Source organism: Elephantulus edwardii, unplaced genomic scaffold (assembly GCF_000299155.1).
Source record: "Elephantulus edwardii isolate Elephantulus edwardi_28Jun2011 unplaced genomic scaffold, EleEdw1.0 scaffold00252, whole genome shotgun sequence".
Classification (NCBI taxonomy): domain Eukaryota; kingdom Metazoa; phylum Chordata; class Mammalia; order Macroscelidea; family Macroscelididae; genus Elephantulus; species Elephantulus edwardii.
The window spans coordinates 3202381-3217856 of NW_006400002.1; the positions used below are offsets into that span (position 1 = coordinate 3202381).

Consider the following 15476-nt stretch of genomic DNA (forward strand, 5'->3'; position numbering starts at 1 on the left):
AAAAAAAAAAAGAAATGTGGCATCAGAATTGGAGCTGGACTCATCAACAATCTGTGTTATGCAGATGACACAACCGTGCTTGACCAAACTGAGGAGAACCTGAAGTGCTTGCTGCAAAAGGTCAAGGACTACAGCCTTCAATATAGATTGAAGCTCAACATCAAGAAAACAAAGATTTCCACCGCTGGGCCAATTGGTAACATCATGACAGATGGTGAAGAAATTGAGATTGTTGACAGCTTCAGTTTGCTTGACTCTACAATAAACACTATTGGTACCAGCAGCCAGGAAGTTTAAGGACAGATTGCATTGGAAAAGTCTGCTGGCAGAGACTTCTCCAAAGTACTGAAGAACAATGATGTCAGTCTAGACACTAAGGTGTGCCTGATACAGGCCACGGTCTTTGCCATTACTTGCTATGTATCAGAGAGCTGGACAATGACTAGGGATGATAGAAGGAGAGTTTATGCCTTTAAGCTGTAGTGCTCGAGAAGACTATTGAATACACCACAGACAGCTCAGAGAACAAACAAATTCATCCTGGAGAGAGTGAAACCAGGCTGCTCCTTGGAGGCAAGGATTCTGAAGCTTTGTCTGACATCCTTTGGACATGTTGCAAGGAGGGTCCAGTCCTTGGAGAGGGATGTCATGCTTGGGAGAGAGGAGGGACAGCACAGGAGAGGAAGACCCTTGATGAGATATATTGATTCAGTCACTGGGGAAATGGGGATAGGCCTGTCAGAGACAGTAAGATTGGCAAGAGATAGAGTTTAGGGTTGTTGTACATAGGGTCGCTATGAGTCGCAGGCAACTCAAGGGCATTATAACAACAAAGTGTATGTTACTAGTCATGTACCTTCTGTTGTTGTGTGCCATCATGTAGTAACCAACACATAGCTGACCCTCCAGCAGGTTTTCATAGGCAGTAAATTGCTCAAGAGGATACTGCCCTTCCTTCTCCCATAGAGGAGCTGGCGAATTCACATCCTTTGCCAACCCTCCACCTTTCCCAACATCATGTCTTTCTCCAAGGAATAGCCCCTTCTAGCAACATGTACAAAGTATGTGAGGCAAAGCCTCATTAGTCTTGTCTCCAAAGCAAGGGTACTCTGGCTGTACCCTCTCCAAAACGTATCTGTTCATTCTCTTGGTCATCAATGAGATGTTCAGTGCTCCTCTCCAACAGCACAGCTCAAAGCATCAATTCTTTTTCTGTCGTCCTTTTTTATTGTCCAGCTCTCAGATGCATAGCTAATAATCTGAAAGACAATGGCCTGAGTCAGATGCACCTTAGTCCTCAAAATGACATCATTACTCCTCAGTAATTTGGAAAGGTCCCTAACTGCAGATTTTCAAAGTGCAATGCGTCTCCTTATTTCCTGACTGTTCGTACCAAGGGTGTTAATTTCGGATTCAAGCAAGATGAAGCTGTTGATAGTTTCAATCTCCTCTCCATACATCATGACTCTGCCTATCAGTCCAGCAGTAAGAATCTTTGTTTTCTTGGCATTGTGATGCAATCCACACTGAAGCCTGTTTTCCTGGATCTTCTGCAATTGCTTCAAGTCCCCCTCACTCTCAGCAAGAAAGGTTGTGTCATCTCCTAACACAAATTATTGGTAAGTCTCCCTCAAATCCTGGTCCCACACTCCTCTTCATAGAGTCCAACTTGCAATCAAGATACATTAATGATAACTGGTGACTGGAATGCAAAAGTGGGAAACAGTGAAGAATGAATAGTAGTTGGACAATATGGGCTTGGTGATAGAAATGAGGCTGGAAATAGAATTATTGTATTTTGTATTTACAATGACTTATTCATTGCAAATACCTTCTTTAAGAGACACAAATGATGACTTTACACATGGATCTCACCTGATGGGCTACATAGGAATAAGATTGACTAAATTGTGGAAAAACCCATTGGAGAAGCTCAATATCAGTAGTCAAAACTAGACCAGGGCAGACTATGGGTCTGATCATCAATTACACATGTGGAAGTTCAAATTAAGGTCGAAGAAAATTAAAATAAATCTACAGGAACCAAGATATGGTCTTGAATCAATTCCATCTGAATTTCAGGATCATCTTAAGAAAAGGTTTGAGGAATTGAACACCACTGATGGAAGATCAGATGAGTTGTGGAAAGATATCAAGAATATCATTGATGAGAAAAGCAAAAGGTCATTACAAAAACAGAAGTGGGTAAAAAATGGAAATGGGGGGGAGCTCTGGTGGCCTAGTGGCAAGAAGCTGTACTGCAATCCCACAGGTACACGGTTCAAATCCACCAGATGCTCTGCCGGAGAAGGAGAGACCATTTCCTCCTGTACCAGTCAGATCTGATTTGACGGTACATGCACAAAAAATAATAAAATTTAAAAAATGGAAATGGATGTCAGAAGAGACTCTAATGATTGCATTGGAGCATTGAGAAGCAAAAACAAAAGGAAAAACATGTAGAAGTGAAAGAATTGAACTAAAGATTTTCAAGGGTAGCTCGAGAAGACAAAGCAAAATATTATAACAGAACATGCAGAGAGCTGGAATTGGAGAATGAAAAGAGCAGAACTCACTCTGCATTTCTCAAGCTGAAAGAAGTGAAAAACAAATTTAAGACTCATGTCACAATATTGAAAGATGTTATGGGCAATATTTTGAATGATACAAAAAGCATCAAAAGAAGATGGACCTAATACAGAGAATCACTGTATCAGAAAAAATTAGTTGACACTGAAAAATTTCAGGAGTTATCTTATGAGCAGAAGCCATTGGTAATGAAAGAGGAAGGAGAAACTGCATTGACTGTATCATTAATATCATATGCAAGCAAAATACTACTGAAGATCATTCCTAAATGGCTAGAACAGTACATAGACAGAGATCTGCCAGAAGTTCAAGCAGGACTTAGAAGAAGCCATGGCACCAAAGATGTCATTGCTGAAGTTATGGATCTTGGCTGGAAGTAAAAAAATACCAGAAGAATGTCTGTTTCTGCTTTATTGACTACGCAAAGACATCTGACTGTGTGGATGATGACAAGTTGTGGCTGACATTGAGGAAAATGGGAATCCCAGAGCACTTAATTGTTCTCATGCAGAACCTATACCTGGACGAAGAGGCTGTTGTGTGAACAGAGCAGGGAAGCACTGCATCATTTGGGAACTGGGAAGGAAATGTGTCAGGGTTGTAGTTTCTCTCCATAATTCAATCTGTTTGCAGAGCGTGTAAAGATCAAGAATTCTCCAGAATTAGAAAAAGGATTTAACTTAATATTATCCCTGAACATAAAAACCTTGTCCCTTTCTCTAACATACTACTTCCCACACAAACTTTAATACAGTTAACAGCTCCTGTACTCCCTCCGAGGAGCCCTGATGGCACAGTAGTTAAAGTACTTGGCTGCTAACTGAAAATGCAGTGGTCTGAACCCACAGGCCAGTCACCAGGTAAATGATGACACATTTTGCTTCCATGAAGATTGACAACCTTGGAAACCTCATAGAGATAGACCTATTCTTGGGAATAGAGGTGGTTATGAGAAAATCTATTTGACAGCAGTGGGTTAGGTGGTGAATATAGAATATTCTTAGAAAAGGTAGACACTTAAAGCGGTCCGTTACTACTGAAGGCTTGGTTTCCAGTCCACTCAGATGTTTCTTGGAAGAATGCTTGATGACACTTTCCAAAACATCAGTCCACTAAAATCTTATGGGGCACAGAGGAGAGAGTGAAGCCCCTTCCTGTTTGGAACTGGGAGCCATTTGGAAGTTTTGAGGTGAGAGAGGTCTTTCAGGGACATGCCCTGCTGAATCACACTGACCCAGGCAAACTTTGATCTGTATACAGGATGTCAGGTTTCCAGACTTCTGCTCTGGATGAGCTCGTGTGGAGCAGCCATCTATCTTCCCCCCATCTCTGAGTTTTAGTTGGCTTGTTTAATCGATTTTTTATCTCGAACATTGTCAGATCCTGTCAAGTGGGCTCTGACTCAGCAACCCTGTGCACAACACAATGAATCTGCCTGACCTTATGCTGTCATCAGGACCTCTGCCGTGTCTAACCCCCTGTTCCAGTCACCGTCAATCCATTTATTCCATGGAGTCGTCTTTTCGCTCACGTTCAACTTTTCTAGTATGATGTCCTTTTTTATAAAGGTACAAGACAAACTCTCAGCCTCCGTGCTTCTAAGGAGCACCCTGGTTTCACTTCTTCCGAGAGAAATTTCTTCTGTTGCTCAGTCAAGTTGTCAAGCTGTTGAGATGGACCTGAAACATAGCTGATATGCCAGGCGATTGTGGGAGGCTGTGAATGAGGAGATTACTCGTCTTCCCTGGGTGTCTGATGAACGTAAACTGTCAGAGAGGCTTAGCCTTTTTGTGTAGCTGGGCAACTTCTTTTAGTTGTTGTTCTGTGTCTAAGAATTGGAACCAACTCATAGCTAAACCTCCAGAGGCTTTTCAGAGGCAGTAAATCGTACATGAGGAAGCTGCTCATCTTTCACCAGTGGAAATGCTGGTGGATTCAAACTACCTGCCTCTGGAACGGCAACACAGCTCTGTAAGTCCACGAGAACCACGATATGATCTTGAATCTATTCCGTCTAAATTTCAAGATCACCTTAGGAATAGCTTTGAGGAATTGAACAAGACTGATCAAAGACCAGATGAGTTATGGGATGATATCCATGAAGAAAGCAAAAGGTCATTACAAAGACAGAGGAGAAAGAAAAAAGCTGAAAGCCTTTCTTTGAAGAGACTTCAAAACCAAGGGAAAATACATGGAAGCAAAAAGCTGAACAGAAGATTTCAAAAGGGCAGTTTGAGAAGACAAAGCAAAGTATTATTATGGAATATGCAGAGAGCTGGAATTGGAGAATAAAAGAGAAGAACTCACTCTGCATTTCTCAAGCTGACAGAACTGAAAAACAAATTTAAGTCTCATATCACAATATTGAAAGATGCTATGGGTAACAAATACATTGAATGACCCAAAAAGCATCAAAAGAAGATGGAGGGAGTCTACGAAGATGGCGCCGAAAGCAAAGAAGGAAACCCCTGCCCCTCTCAAAACTGACGCCAAAGCAAAGGCATTAAAGGCCAAGAAGGCAGTCCTGAAGGGCATCCACAGTCACAAAAAAAAAAAAAAAGATCTGCACGTCACCCACCTTGCAGCGGCCTAAGACACTGAGACTCTGAAGGCAGTGCAAATACCCCTGGAAGAGCGCCCCCAGGAGAAACAAGCTTGACCACTATGCCATCATCAAATTTCCCCTGATCACTGAGTCAGCCATGAAGAAGATAGAACAACAAACTTGTGTTCATTGTAGATGTCAAGGCCAACAAGCACCAAATTAAACAAGCTGTAAAGAAGCTCTATGTCATTGATGTGGCTAAGGTCAACACTTTGATTAGGCCTGATGGAGAGAAGAAGGCCTATGTTCGACTTGCTCCTGACTATGATGCTTTGAATATTGCCAGCAAAATTGGGATCATCAACACTGAGTACAGCGGGCTAATTCTAAATATAAATTTTTCTCACAAAAAAAAAAAAGAAGATGGAGGGAATACACAGAATCACTTTTCCAGAAAGAACTGATTGACACTGAAAAATTTCGGTAAGTACCATATGAGCAGAAACCAATGGTAATGAAGGGGGAAGTAAAAGATTCATTGAAAGCATTTGCAAAAAATTAAGGCCCCAGGAATCGATTAGATACCAAATTACTTGCTTCGATTAACAGATGTAGCCTTGGATGCCCTCACCAATCTATGCCAGGAAATTTGGAAGACAGCTGTATGGCCAACTGATTGGAAGAGGTCCAATATTTGTTCCCATTCCCAAGAAAGGTGATCCAAAAGCATGTGGAAACTACCAAACAATATCCTTAATATCACATGCAAGCAATCTACTCCTGAAGATTATTCCAAAACAGCTAGAACAGTACATTCATAGGGAACTGTCAGAAGTTCAAGCAGGATTTAGAAGAGGCTGTAGCCCTAGGGATATCTTTGCTGATATCAGATAGATTTTGGCTTTAAATAAATACTAGAAGAATGGCTATTTGCACTTTATTAACCATGCAAAGGCATTTGACTGTGGATCATAACAAGTTATGGCTAACATTGAGAACAAAAATCCCAGAGCACTTAACTGTGCTCATGAGAAACCTATATCTAGACCAGGAGGCTGTAAACAAGAACTGGGCAAGGGAACACTGCATGGTTTAAAATTAAGAAGGGAGAGTGTCAGGGTTGTATTTTCTCTCCATACCTATCCAATCTGTACGCTGAACAAATTACTCGAGAAGCTGGACTTTTTGAAGAAGATTGGGGAGAGACTCAATAATCTATGATATGCAGATGACACACCTTGCTTACCGAAAGTGACATGGACTTGAAGCACTTGTTGCAGAAAATAAAGGAATGCAGCCTTTGAGGTGGTTTTCATCTCTACGTCAAGAAAACAAAACCACTGCAACAATAGGCACCACCATGATAGATGGAGAAAACACTGACACTGTCAAGAACTTCATCCTATTTTGATCCACAAGCAACACCCTTGATATCACCAGTATTGCACCGGGAAAGTCTGCAGTTAGGGATCTCTCAAATGACTGAGGATTAATGATGTCAGTTTGAGGACTAAAGTGTGTCAGATCATGGTCTTTCTGATCAATTGCTATGTATCTGAGATCTGGACACTGAGTAAGGATGACAGAAGTATTGATGCCTTTGAGCCATGGTGTTGGAGAAGAGTACTGAATATGCCATAGAACTGTCAAAAGGATAAACGTCTTGGGGAAGGTACAGCCAGTGTGCTCTTTAAAGGCAAAGATGGTGAGTTTTTGCCTCTCATATTTCAGATGTGTTGCTAGGAGGGACTATTACTTAGAGAAGGACATCATGCTCAGAAAGGTGGAGGGTCAGTGAAGAAGACTCTTGACCAAATGGACTAACACAGTGACTCCGCAATGGGCCCAAAATGTCACAAAGTGTGAGGACGGCACACGACAGGACAGGGTTCACATCTGTTGTTCACAGGGTCACAATAGATCGTACTCTACTTAATGGCACGTAACAACCTATCTCAGGTTAAGGCTTCCAACCACTAACGATAACCTATGACTGCTCATATTAGAAAGAGCTAATATGTATTCCCCCAGTGACGTAGTGTCAAAATTTTCTGAGCTTGACTGTATGTATATCACTGCTGGCAGAGATGCCTATCTCCAGAGCTGTATATCCTGTTCATGAGTGCAGAACTCTAGAGGGCCTTACCTAGAGGTAATTCTAACCAATTTCTACATTTAATGGAATATTAAATCAGTTAGAAACTGTGATTAAAAACGGGACAGAGATTATCTCCTCAATGAATTTATGGTCTAGGTGAATAAAAAAAAAAACCACAGTAAAACAACAAGTATAAGTTGTTGATATTTATTGTGAGATAGGGGTAACATTTGGATCAGTGAGAGCTTTCAGGTGACAGTGAAAAGACAGGCCCCCCAGGTCAAAACACACTGTGGACAGCTCAGCATCGCCCCCATCACCACACAAGGACCTTCTCCTCTGTAGACAGCCCTGTGGTGAGGGACAGAGGGGTAGGCCAAAGGGACAGGTGAGCAAGAATCCTTACACCTGTCCTCCCAGGATTTACCACACCCTGAGAACCTTCCAGGTCCTGCCCTCGACACCAAAAACTAAAGGAAGGCACCCCTTCCCCCAGGCACCACCCCACTTCCAGAACTATTTCTGTATCCAGACAGACAGAAGGGCACACTACAGCAGGTGAGGCTCAGCCATTTCTTCAGGATCAGACAGGGAGCACAGATAATGTGGGAGCAGTGACTCTATACCAGTCACAGGGGAATCACAAGTCAGCTGAGCCTATGGAACAGACCCAGAGCACGGGAAGGTTCTCTAGCACAGGTGACAAGGGATGGTCAGTCTGGATGGCTTCCATGTAGGGACAACAGACGTCAGGAGGAGGGAATTGGCTGAAGGAAAGTGGTACCTGAGCCTTTAAAGAGCCCAAATAGGGTAGAAAAAAGGAGGTCAATCAGTCCTAAAGGAGAACTAGTCAAAATGAGGATGAGGAGGAGAGGGCAGTGCTGGAGGTAAGGGAATGCCAGGTGTTCTCCAGGCAGCAGGCACAGGGCGGCCTCGCTTCCACCTCCTGCATTTACAGACCCTACTTATTGCCCCACAAAGCCGACTTTCCAAAGAAAGGTCGTGGGAGAAACCTGCTGGACTTCATGTAGGCAGCAATCTTATCCAGGCCCTGGGGGGAAAAAGAAAAGGTGGAGTTCAGATTGGCTCTTCTTCAGTTAAAATAACTCTCATTGATAAAATAATCTCCAATCGTAAAAAGAGTTTACACATGAGATCGATCCCTTTACACTGTTACAGGTTATTTATCTATGAGCGATTATAACACTGGAATAGAAAAATCCAGGGGCTGTGCTACCAGACAGATTGCACTAGAAATGTGTATCAGAAGGGAGACTGGGGTGCACAGAGATGAAACCCCTTCCTCTCGTTTACCGAGCCAGCCCTGGGCTAGGGGCCAAATCCACCTCTCTCTCCCAGCGCTGGGCCCCTTCTGCTGAACTTGCTCCTGCCACACTCCCACAGGAGGCCATTGTCCTTCTGGTAAACAGAACAAACTCTCTCCTTTTACATAAGATGGCTCCTGTCTCACAGCCAATACTTTGTTTACACCCAAAATGGGGCCTGAGCAACATGAAGGAGCTGAGGGCACACCTCTGTATCTTAGAAGAGGCCCAGATTTCACAGAATGACTAACCTGTATGAAGGAATGTTCCCAAGCTAAAGCTGGGCAGTGCCAGCCTGTAATTACCCCAGAGGCAGAAGGGTCTCAGATTCCCAGCCCAATCTCATTCCAAACCACCTCACTTCTAAGGTGACATGGTGCTAAGACACTCAGATGTGTGTTCTGTGTTCATAATTAAATCATTTTGCAAGATTGAAAACTATGCAGACTTTCCAAACCCAATGGGATCCAGTTCTAGCAGATTGCGGACCCCTGTCCACAGCTGCCTTTCACAATCCCCTCATTTCCTGTGTCCACCCAGGGTATTCAGCTGCTACTAGAGCCAGGAGATGATGAGAACTGGCCAAGAAAGCAGAGCTCTGGATGGAAAAGGGTGAAGGAATAAGAACGCTGCACTGACTGCCTCACATTCTCAACTCTCCGTACTCAAGAAGACTAAGTTGCTCTCCACCCAGGTAAACGTGTGTGTCAGCTGACCGTGTGAAGTGGGGTCCATGTTTGGCTCCCCTCCAAGCAATTGGCACTGAACGCCCACACACCTGCTGTGGCTGCAGTGACCCCCCCCACCGAGCTCCTGGAAGGTGGGCCCCATGGCAGGGCCATCTCTGCAGGCCCCCACTCCCAGACCTGCCCCAGTGTCTTAACCACAGGGCACCACGAGTGAACACAGATGGGCTGACATACTAGAGAGAAAACCTTACACAATGGGGAAGGCGACAGAGCAGAAGAGTGGAGAGACGGTGTTCTACCAGAGAGCACGTGAATGAAACACTTCCTGGGGACATTCACAGAGCACTCACACCCTAGCACATCTACAGCCCAGGGATATCAGTCCTTGCCCAGACATCGATCACAGTGGGGTTAAGTCTACATGTGACCCCGTAGGATGTCAAGTAGGAATACTGCCTGTGTCCTGGAAACATCAATCCTTCCTTGTCTGACTCCTAGACAATCATCTGTGTAAGCCCACTACATGCTCACTCCTCAAGTTCTGCCACACTCCCGACTTCTTAGGTTGTGCAACGCAGGCAGGAAAAGGGCCAGAGCTCTCCTTTCAGGAACAGAAAAATGAGAGCCACTTACTACTGTCCATAGAGACAGACAAGAAGCCCAGCAGAGGCAGAGTTGGATCTCTGAACTTGAGCGAACTTCCTACCCCTTTCAGCCTCAATCTCCTCATCTGTATAAAGAGCGTTATAATTCTACCTACCCTTTCATTATATGCTGCAGACTAAATCTACCAAAATGTATTAAAATGCTTAACACAGGCCTTGGCATAAAGCAAATCTTAAAAAAACAATACTAGTTCTTTTGCACTCTGAAAAAAAAAAGGGAAGTACCGGGGGAAATAAGAAGGGAGAAAAGCATTATCAACATAACAGCAATGAGGGCTTCACCTCAAAGCGGGCAATGAAGTCCTTCAGGTTTGGGAAGGCCTCCAAGCACTTAGGCTCAAAGTTCCGGCTCACATCAAGGAAGTCATAAACAAGGAAGTCCGCAAAAGTGATCTGGGGAAATTCAGAGAGGACAGGGTTAGAAGCTCCATCATCTGGAAAGAATGACATCTCCACGTCCCCTTCAATCTTTACCTTGTTCCCTGCAAACCATGGTCGCTTCCCCAGACAGTCAGAGTAGGGCTTTATCTTATCAGGCAGCTCCTTCAGGTACTGAGGCTTCAGCTTCTCCTAGGGTAGAAAACAGCTGTTACTACAAGCAGACCCTGCTCGCTGGTCAGAGACAAAGCAACCACACCTCTCCTATGACAGGAAATCAGAATCCTGCTTAGACTGTCCCTGGCCTACTTACTGCCCAGGCTTTTATTTACTCCAATTAGCAGTTTTCAGACCTCTACCATCCACCTCTCAGGGGCATGAGAAGGAATCCATAAAGACTTGCATGATGATCTCCATCAACTGTCTTATCTGTCACATCAGGTCACTGGGAGGCCTGGGGTTAGTGGGACTCAGATGTGACAGAACAAGAACTACAAGAGCTCAAAGAAGTGAAAGTTCTCACCTGTATTGTGGCACACGAATGCAGAGGACATTTGAGTAGTTTTTTGTCATCCTTGTTATGTGCCATCAAGTTACTTGCAACTCATAGCGACCCTATTATGTACAACTGCCCTAAAATCTGCTCTATCCTGTGCCAACTTTACTGTCTCTGACACACCTACCCTCATTATCCCAGTCACTGAATCAATCTGTCGCATCAAGGGTATCACTCTCTTCTCTGTCCCTCCACTGTTCCAAGCACAATATCCCTCTCCAAGGGCTGGTCCCTTCTTGCAACATGTCCAAAGAATGTCAAATGAAGCTCCAGAATCCTTGTCTCTAAGGAGCAGCTTGATTTCACCATCTTTAGGACAAACATGGTTGTTCTCCTAGCAGTCCATGGTATATTCAACACTATTCTCCAGCCCTACAGCTCAAAGGCATCAATTCTTTTTCTATCATCCTTAGTCATTGGTTAGGTTGTTGATGTATAGCAAGCAATTGCAAAGACTACGGGCTGGATCAGGCACAACTTAGTCTCAAGACTGACATCATTGCTCTCCAATACTCTGAAGAGGTTCCTGACAGCAGACTTTCCCAATGCAATTGATCTTTTGATTTTCTGGCTGCTGGTACCAAGAGTCTGGATTGTAGAGCCAAGGAAACTAAAGCTATTAACAATCTCAGTCTCTTCACCATCTATCATAATGCTGCCAATTGGCCAAGTGGTGAGAATCTTTGTTTTCTTGATGTTGAACTTCAATCTATATAGAAGGCTGCAGTCCTTGATCTTCTGCAGCAAGCACTTCAGGTCCTCCATTTCAGTAAGCAGTGTGGCGTCATCTGCATAATGCAGATTTTTGATGACTCCACTTCCAAACCGGATGCAATATTCTTCCTCACACAGCCCAGCCTCCTGCATGATCTGATCTGCATACAGATTGAAAAGGTATGGAGGCAGAATACATCTCTGGCATACACCCTTCCGAATTTTGAACCATGCAATGTCTCCTTGCTCTGTTCTGACAACTGCCTCCTGATCCAAGCACAGGTTTCACATAAGCACAATCAAATGTTCTGGGATTCCCATTCTTCTCAGAGTCAGCCACAGTTTGTTGTGATCCACATAGTCAAATGCCTTTGTATAGTCAATGAGATAAGGAAAATATGAAATGTTGAAAGGGAGGAAAGAGAGAAGAGCTTTCTTGGACAAAGAGACTAAGGTAACGCTCTGTGGCTAATAACTGGAAATCTGTCAGGGCCAAGTGAAAAAAACAAAACACTACAACCTGGAACATTTCATTAAACATCTTTTTGAGGATTTTCATTTCCACGCTGGGGAGTCTAGACCTTAAACTCAAATTGGAAGAGATTGATTCAAAGATTACAATTCCATGAGATTTAAGAGCAGGATGGTCACTGTGGTAGCCCTATAGGGGACCCTCTAGCAGGATCCCTATCTCTGAGGAGTTCAGATGTCACAAGGGACCACTGTAAATGCAAATACAGAACCCACTTCAACCCAAGCCCCGCCCCAGCCCAGCCCATCACACACTCACAAAGTCAGGGTTGTAGCACAACTGGATCAGACTCATGCGAGAGTCCATGGCTTGATTTTCCAAGATGTCCACTCGAATCTTCTCCTCTTCTGTCTCCCCACCTGGGATTCACAGATCAGACACTCACCCTCAGATGCTCCCTCAGCCTAGTCCAGGGAAGGCCACCTGGCCCCCACTCCACCCCACCTGCCCACCCCACTCACACAGGTTGTGCTTGCGGGCGATGTAGCGCAGGATGGCGTTGCTCTGAGTGATCTTGTGAGGCCCGTCCACTAAGTAGGGCAGCTGCCGGGGAACCAGGCAGGGCTGTCACACCACCAGACTCCCCCACACCTCTTCCCCTAACCAAGGGCAGAGCTGAGACCTGGCACACTCAAGGTCTGGCCCAAGGAAGACACTACAAAATTACGTGTTCTAGAACACAGAGCACCGTGGAAAGACAGTGAAAGACGCAGGAATGAGAGAAATGGAGAAGACACCTGCTCCTACAACCGCCAGGGGAGAAAGAAGATGGAGGAAGAGACCCCCTTCACCGCCCTCACACCCAATACCTACATTGGGAAAGTCCAGGCCCAGCTTGAATTTTTCATTCAGCCACTGGCTTCTGTCATAGTCAGGAGCTGCAGTGGAACACACTTCCTCAGGGTCACACTCTTCCTTCTGAACCTCCTGACAAGGGTGGTTCTGGAATCCGCAGAACCTCTAGTCTCACACTCCCAGGAGCAAGGCTTTCAAAAGGTCTTCTCAAACCCTAAGGGGTACCCCTCTTCTGATCACTGAGAAAGGTGGGGCTGCAATTCCCTCCCAGAATCCTGCACTCCCGCCCAGAGCCTTCAGTGACAAACGGGTCCCTGGAAGGTCAGGCACCAGATCTAGCCAGTGGAGGCCATGTAGTGGTGGACAACAGGTTGCCGGGATACATGTGTGTTACCAAATCAGCATTAGCTGGCAGAGGGGCCAACATAAAGGTGTCATACCGTCCCCCATTGTGTACTTCTTTTCTTCATACTTAGAGTCTGTGTATTCCAGGAGCAGGCGGATGGTATGAGCCAGCTGGGAGACAGTGTGGAGGTGTCAGAGTGCAGGGTCCTGACCACCTGACTCCACCTCCTCCAGGTAAACCAGAGCCACCCACACCAGAGAGGGCAGAACAGGACCCCACAGAGCTCGCTCCTGATGCCCCTCACTATGCTTCACCCGCCACCCAAAGCACCATGCCTGGAAAGAACTAAGTAAGTTCCAGCAAAGCTCTAAAAAGAATCTTCTAGAATCCGCCCGACCCCACCCCCCAGAGCTCGGCACTCCCCCACCGTGGCACCCAGGTCCCAATCAAGCAGGTGCTCTCTGCACTCACCCCGCGGAGATTCCAGTAACCCAAGATCATGACCATGATGCAGGTTCGCACGCACTGAGCCCCGCCGACTGCCCTCCAGGCCTCTGATGTAGGAATGGACTGGGGGGCGGGCACGGGATGACGACACTGGGGCCCGCCCCTCGCCCCAGTGTCCTTTCCGCTTCTGGCCCCACCTCTCGCCCCTGCCTCACACACCTCCTTGACCTGCTGAGACCGCCCTACCATCCTTCACTCTCACCTCTACCCTCTATTTCTGGGAGCCAGACCCAGCAGAAGGCAAGGAGTAAATTCCATTACTTCAACCTCTACAGATTCTGGTAGCTGATGCCCCCCACCTCTACCCCGGTAAAGATGGAAAATCTCGATTTACAGGCTCTCAAAACCTATTGAAAGGTCCATTATGGGTCAGTTCCGAATTGACTGCCTGTAACATCATGAAAACAGCTAGGGAACACTGATGACCTGGTCCAGAGGGAGTTTGGCTGCTAACTCAAAAGCAGCTCTTCTTTGGCATTTTGACCCACCAGGGGATCCGCAGAAGAAAGCCTGGCTGTCTCCCAAGAGGTTTGCAACCTTCCAAAGCAGGCTGGAGGATCAGCTGGGATCCGGTTCCTGCTCCGCAGCCATGAATTAGAGTTGAGTTTTGATGAAAATAGATGAGAGGAACTTTAAAAAAAAAAGAGAATCATTTGTACCTAAAAGAGCGTGTGGTTGGTACACTACAGAAATAAGAGTTATTATTTCTGATGTAAAATGAAAAAAAGTCTTGAGCATAACTGAGTAAGGATGAACCCTGAAAGAGTTCTACTAAATGAAATAAGCCAGACTAAAAAGAGACAAATAATGTCTTTTCCAATTATCTGAAATATGTAGGATAGAGAAATGCACAAAGGCAGCAAGTTAATGAGTGGTTACCAAGGGCTAGGGCAGTGAGAATGAATTAACTGTTTAATGTGTCACAGATGATATTTGAGAGGACTAAAAAAAATTTTTTTAAAAGAGTAGTGGTGACAGGGCGGTAAAACAACATCCTCACTGCCTTCAAATCAGTTTGAATATTGGCAGTTTTCCCTGTTTCAGAGACTTTAAATCTATACCACAGGAAATGGGCCCTCTTTGTCCAGAGAAGCAGCTGGTGAATTCAAACCGTGGTGAGTAGCATGACACCAGAGCTGCTTGAAAGTGTGGTGGTGGTGGTGTTTGTTGTTACTGAGTCATCTACAGCTCAAAGCAACCCTATGCAATAGGGTTAATAGCTCTGAATCTTGTCCTATGCTGAGCCAATCTCACTGTCTCAGACACACCTGTTGTTGTTGTTATGTGCCGTCGAGTCAGGGTTAGGGTTAGGGTTAGGGTTAGGGCATAGCGACCCTATGTACAACAGCTCTAAACTCTGCCCTGTCCTGTGTCAATCTCATTGTCTGCAACACACTCATTCTGACTGTCCCAGTCACCAAATCAATCCACCTCCCAGAGGGCCTTCCCCTCCTGCGCCTGCCCTCCACCCTCCCAAGCATGATGTCCCTCTCCAAGGACCGGTGCCTCCTTACAACATGACCAAAATATGTCAGACAAAGTTTCAGAATCCTGGCTACTGGTGCCAAGAGTGTTGACTGTGGAGCCAAGCAGACTAAAGCTGTGAACAATCTCAATCTCTTCACCATCCATCCTGATTCTGCCAATTGGTCTAGTGGTGAGAATCTTTGTCTTCTTGACATTGAGCCTCAATCCATATTGAAGGCTGCAGCAGCAAGAACTTCAGGTCCTCCTCAG

At 45.2% G+C, this 15476-nt stretch overlaps 1 protein-coding gene across 2 annotated transcripts; it reads right to left on the reverse strand.

Annotated features, from left to right (window-relative positions):
- Positions 1-8193: 8193 nt before the first annotated feature.
- On the reverse strand, positions 8194-13742 carry LOC102853149 (glutathione S-transferase Mu 1-like). Of its 2 annotated transcripts, XM_006899322.1 has the most exons (8): positions 13704-13742; positions 13327-13402; positions 12905-12969; positions 12553-12634; positions 12350-12450; positions 10386-10481; positions 10194-10304; positions 8194-8283 (listed from the first exon to the last, which is right to left on the reverse strand). In XM_006899322.1, exons 1-8 carry the CDS (start codon positions 13737-13739, stop codon positions 8194-8196), a joined length of 657 nt encoding a protein of 218 aa, XP_006899384.1. In that variant the 5' UTR covers positions 13740-13742. The 2 variants fall into 2 exon arrangements, with proteins under 2 accessions (XP_006899384.1, XP_006899383.1); XM_006899321.1 differs by lacking the exon at positions 10194-10304 and having other exon boundaries at positions 13704-13739.
- Between the last annotated feature and the right edge of the window lie 1734 nt (positions 13743-15476).